The sequence below is a fragment of the Mesoplodon mirus genome (assembly GCF_964341445.2).
Source record: "Mesoplodon mirus genome assembly, chromosome: 4".
NCBI classification, from domain to species: Eukaryota; Metazoa; Chordata; class Mammalia; order Artiodactyla; family Ziphiidae; genus Mesoplodon; species Mesoplodon mirus.
In genome coordinates this window covers 85,533,942-85,539,941 of record NC_138979.1, presented here as the reverse complement: position 1 = coordinate 85,539,941, position 6,000 = coordinate 85,533,942, and the positions used below count along the sequence as shown (strand labels likewise).

The following is a 6,000-nucleotide window of genomic DNA, read 5'->3' as shown; positions in this document are numbered from 1 at the left end:
ACAATAAGGACTTCCCTGGTGGCACAGTGGTTAAGAATCCTTCTGCCAATGCAGGGAACACAGGTTCGCCCTGGTCCGGGAAGATCCCACATGCCATGGAGCAACTAAGCCTGTGCGCCACGACTACTGAGCCTGTGCTCTAGAGCCCGCATGCCACAACTACTGAAGCCCACGCGCCTAGAGCCCAGGCTCCGCAACAAGAGAAGCCACCACGATGAGAAGCCCGTAGCCCCCGCTCGCCGCAACTAGAGAAAGTCCGCATGCAGCAACGAAGACTCAACACACTCAAAAATAAATAATATTAAAAAAACCCAAAACATTGACAATAGCCATAGCAGCAGTATATCCAAATGATGTCTGTCTAAATCTTTAGGTCTATATATAGTGATAAAATTGGAAATAGAAAAAAGCTATCAATCAACACCACTATATATCAATGACAAGTTTGGTTGTCTGGGTGCTGGTATCAGGGCTCAGTTTGAGTATGTAAAACTCAACAGTGTTTTGATTCACAAAATCTGATTAAAAGTAAGTTAGATGCAGAGAAACATGGTTTAAAATACTATATAAATTTTCATCATACACATATAATACAAGAATAGTTTCCTTTAATCCAGATTTTCACATCATGTTTAATGGGAAACAACTAAAATGTTATGCAAACAACCCAGGAGGGAAATTTTTACTATTTATCTTTTAGATCATATAATCTTTCTTCAAAATCTGTACATATCCTCGTGATGTTTTCAAAACTAGATCTTGATTTAGATTTGACTCATCAGTAGCTCCTAGATGAGAAGCTCTATAGCATGCTGATTCAATTCAGCAGCCGCTGAAAAGAAAAAGAAAGGATTATATTCTTTACCTAAAATACTTGAGTTAACTAAATATAAGTTAGTAAAAAAAAACCTGAGACCTTTCTAAGCGTTCAGAAGAATGAAAAGCATCTATACACGACATAACACAAAATACAAGATTACTAGTATATAATTTGCCTGTGGTTGCACGATGAATTAATTGCTCTTGTGGCTGAGTATCAGAGCTTCTGGCTTTCTCATTCGTCATTCATTTACTCAACAACCATCTGCTAAGGTGTTGTGACAAGCACTGAAATTACAAGATGAAGGTGACACAGTCCACCCTGAAAAATCATACTATAAACTGGAAAAACAGACAAACAGGCAATTTCCATACAGAGTCATAAATACTATGACAGGTATAAAAGAGGGTATAAGGAACACTCAGAAGTGACACCCAGCTTTGTGTCAATACTGTCAGCTTTTTGGTGGAGGTGGTATGTAAGTGGATACCTGAAGGACAAGGGAAAAGTACGGGAGATGGAGGGAAGAGGCAAATACAAAGACTAAAGGTGAGGAAGAGCATCTGTGGGATTGCAAGCAGTCTATTTGACTGGATGTAGAGCAAAGGGGCAGAGGAAGGTAGTAAAGAGATAAGGTTGAATACTATGGCAGGACCCAAACTGATTTGGGTGTTTTTATTCCATGATAAGGAATTTGGAATTTTTCCTGAGAGCGAAAGATAAACCAATGACAAAGTCAATGACAGGAGATTTTAATGTCAGCCACTAAGTGACAGCTACACGAATGTGACTGCTTGAGTCTGGGTTTTTTGGCCTTAATCACTGCCAGAAACTTGAGAAGTTGATAAACCCCATGTTTTCTAATAGTGTCAGTGTGCAGGTTGACAGTTCCACAGGGATGGCAGAAGTAGAGAGGAAGGATATAGCCAGAAATAAAAAGAAATACATAGACTTTTTGAGATTTTTTTTTAAAGCTGTGGAACATGATAAATAAATGAGGAATCAGGATATTTTTCTTTATGAATGTTCATTCTTTCACATTTTTTCATTAGATATGTATAAGAAAAGATATTTAACCTATCAATAGTATCTGTCATCCAAACAATGGAAAGAGATGCCATTTACTACTGAATATTTACAGTTTATTTCAGAAATCAATGTCTAAATTTAATTCATAAATTTCAGCAACATACCTTTTTCTAGTACTCTAGTTATATTTTTTTCCATCTCCTGCCACATCTGAAATAAGTCAAATATTATTTAAGTTAGACAAGAGACATTTTTGTAGGAATGATGTATAGGTTGTGAAATGTGGCCTTTAAATAATACTTCTAGAGGCTAGACCTAATTTGAGGATTGCTTAAATAGAAAAATAATCACATCAATAAAATAAAATAAATTCCTACTTATTTTGATTTTAGATAATAAAGAACATATATATGTAATGTTATTTAGATTAATCGGATAAAAAGTACAATAAATATCAGTCTACTGAATATACATAATTTCAGAGGGTGATATTTGATCTTATTGGTACAAACAAGTTTAAACGATTAAAGTCATATATATATTACAATGAATGCATTACTTTGCAATTCTTAGAAAAATTGCTCTTTCTAAAAGTTTAATCAGTTTTTTACTCTAATGGATCTTTCCTTAAAATGAGTTTTCCTTTCTTACACTTCTATATAACTAAAATTTTAAGGTATGTTCTATGGTAATAATTTTTCAACATAGAATCTTAAATACATAAAATGGAGAAAATGGTTCCGTTGTAATGTCATGTCAAAATTCTACGGGCAAAAAATTAAGTAAAGGTATTTTGCTGTCTATATTAGGACTGAAACATTTATTTCAGAAAATCTGCTTGAAGAAAGGAAAAGTAGAGGCTAGAGCCAGTTTTCAAACTCAGTTTCTGATTCATGACTTTCTAGAATTAGAAACAAGGAAAACAATACATAATTCTTTAACTGTAACTTTGTTTCCATTCTAGAAATTAGGGCCAACTTTTTGAAACATTTGACTAATTATAGTTATCTACTTAATTATGAAATGTGTGGGAACATTCCAAACTGTATTACAAGTGTCTCCACCTAGAGTGTCCTTTTAAAAATCTTTCTTATAAAAGGCACCCTCTCACTAAACAGGGTCTCAAATAGTATACTGAACATGACAAACACTGTGATGATAAGGATATCATGATAGCCAACGCCTTTGTAAATTTTAGGTGCGAAGACAAATTTTTTGGCTAGCAGGTTTCCCAATATTTTCAGAGACTGTTTTCCATAACACTTTTCTGACAACAGCACTGTAGAGAGGCCCTATGAAATGAATAATGTGACAACATGACTAGACAGGTTTTGTGAAATTAATAACTCATAACAGATGAAGGAAGAAGCCTTTACTGAAATAATTTTGTATTACCATTAATAAACACTGCAAAATGTAGGTCACGTTTTTACATGCGTTGAATTAGGGAATGAACTCAGAAGGGGAAGAGAAGTGTCATCTGCCACCTACCCACCACAGCTCCAACAAGGCAGAGGACCACACGACACTGAGGGAACGTTTTCTTCTTCTTCCCTGACTTTATAATTAATGTACATTGTTCAAAACAACCCCCACTATAAAGTAGGGGAAAGGTGAAAGGAACATTTTAGAAAGAAACGTAGTGAAGCCAGTAACAATATGAAGCACAACAGGTATGTGCTCGTTCACCCAACCGTAATATACTACTGTTAAATTATATCTGAGACTGCAGGCTGGAAAATAATGTTGCACTCTCTTTTTAAGACCAATTTGATAAATATATACACACCACACACATACACATGCACACTCATTTCCAAAGTTAATTTATTTTCAGTAATTATTGATACTTTTAAAAGTTGATATCACTCATTTTAAATGTCACGAAAATGTAATAAAATCAAGTCATTTAAACCACTTCAATTCATTATCCAATTGTAAACAGGCTAAGGTATGAAGGAAATTACACTTGGCAGTCTGTAGATATTAAGTACCTATATTTTGCTGCAGAGAGAAGAACTGAGGAAGAATTTGTAGATCAAAGAGCTGAAAAACTAAGTACAGGAAAAAAAATGAATGAAAGAAAAAGAACTGTTAAGAAGTTGAACTATTACCTCTATCTTTCAAAAGATAAAATGCCTACTCATTTGTCCATGTGGACAAAATGAAGTGGGAACAAGAAGGATTATACTGATATAATAAACTGAGACAATAAACAAGTTTATTGAACTCTGCCTGTGCCTTATGAGAAACTAGCTCAACTACTGTGGTAATTTGATTAGAGTTAAAACTCAAGAGTGGATAGGCACTGCCTTGGTGATGTAAACACGAGGCCTATTTTTTTTAAAAGAAATGTGACTCAATATTCTGGTGAGACACAAAATGTTGTGTCATATAAAAAGTCAAAGTCTTAGGAATATTAATTGTTTTAGCTTCAGTGCATTTGTATGACCACATTTAGAAAGAGAGTTGCTAAACTGAATGGACATTTGAGCAATTTTTAAAATTACTTAAATAAATCATTAGAAAAATTTTCAAAGTGTCAGTAATGCACCAAAAGTCCAAAATCAGTCAATGTAAAATGTAATCCTCCTACTTAAGACAGATTTAAAGGGCATTTATTAACTACTGTGGCCATGCATCGTGTTCGGCACACAAATACCTAAAAACTCTTGAACATAAAATCTTTAAACCAGTGAGATTGTGTCTGTTATAAAGTTGTCTGGAATAGATTTTTAAGTTTTCAGTTCTTGAAAAAATTCTATGTGCAAGAAAATCTAACAGTGATGTAGCTATTTTGGCTAATGTTAACCTTTTGTATTTTATAATAATATAATTAAATAACACAATTGAAAAAAAACTTCTGATATATAGGACCAAACATCCCAGAATTAACTAGAATGTGAAAACTGAGGGTAAAATTAGCAAGACAGATACGTAGTAATCTCCTACCCCCACAATGGTATCAACTGCTAAGACTGAACTTCATGTACTGGTGAGGGAGGTAATAAATCTGTGTTAGGTACATGGAGTAAGCTTGCTGCTACAACCAGCACAACTGAAACCACACACCTAGAGCAGTACTTTGCTATAATTATTTTCCTTAAAGTTAGGGGAAAATGCTGAGTAAGATAAAACTTCACAGTAGGAATAGTCCAAAATGTTAAAACATTGCCAATAAAGGAGAATGATAAACAAATGCAATCTTAATGCCATTTTTAACATTTTACTTTGTAGAATCATAGCTAAAACCTTTAGAAGGCTTGTTTTATCATGTCCCATCCAAAAACCCACCTCTTTCTATCATTTTAGACAGTACGTTAACACCTCTCATAGTATTATTTTACGTTTTCCTAGTAGAAATAATTATATTCCTAGCAATTCCAGAAGGCACCTTCTTTCTGTAAGTCTTACTAAGAATTAGGTGACCAACAACTGTATAATAACTCTTCCGCGGCATTCTGTAGTGATTATGGAGACGTCTTTGCATCTTGATAGAGTTAAGTAGTGCTCTTCAATCTCTCTTATTAAAACCAGCACGATTTGGCAAAGACCCCACAAGGGAACTATGTATACCTAGTAACTACAACATGGAGTTTAAAATAAACTATTTTTCGATTTATCTAGAATTACTAAAAAAAAAAAACGCCTCTTTCCTCCAAAAAAATTAAAGGAAAAAATTCCCGCAGAAATTTTCTCTCACATTGTTTTTGCATTCACACACTCTTTCATCTTCATCTTGTAAAATGATACATTGTTTGATTTTTTGGGTGACAACTCATGAGAACATTCTAAGTTTACATCATGCTTAGCAACTGACAGAGGGCTTGACATGCATTTTCTTTTCGACCCTGGAGTCCAGTTTCATGGCTCTGAAGCACTTAGACCCAATTTAGCCACAGCACTGTCTAAGAAGCCTTAGCTTTGCTCTTCTATGATTTCTTACGACGTGAAGCCAAATGAGAAAACAGGTTGAGACTTCATTTAACAAGGCCTACTTTTCTCTGCATCAAGAACATCATGAAAACACCATCAAAACCATAACCCCGTGTGCACTGAGTGAGATGCATATTTTAATAACAATGATACACAATGAAAACCAGTTGCAATTTAAAGACTCCCCATCATAGTCATCATTCATCCAGGTGATG

At 34.4% G+C, this 6,000-nt stretch overlaps 1 protein-coding gene across 1 annotated transcript in view; it reads right to left on the bottom strand.

The window, feature by feature from the left end:
* Positions 1–602: 602 nt before the first annotated feature.
* The window catches only part of LOC309801988 (ankyrin repeat domain-containing protein 26-like), a 79,815-nt gene continuing 74,417 nt past the window's right edge, over positions 603–6,000 (bottom strand). Inside the window, 3 exon segments of the mRNA XM_082617135.1 lie at positions 603–821; positions 824–832; positions 2,014–2,059. Coding sequence (XP_082473261.1) covers positions 697–821; positions 824–832; positions 2,014–2,059 — 180 coding nt within the window. The 3' untranslated portion in view covers positions 603–696.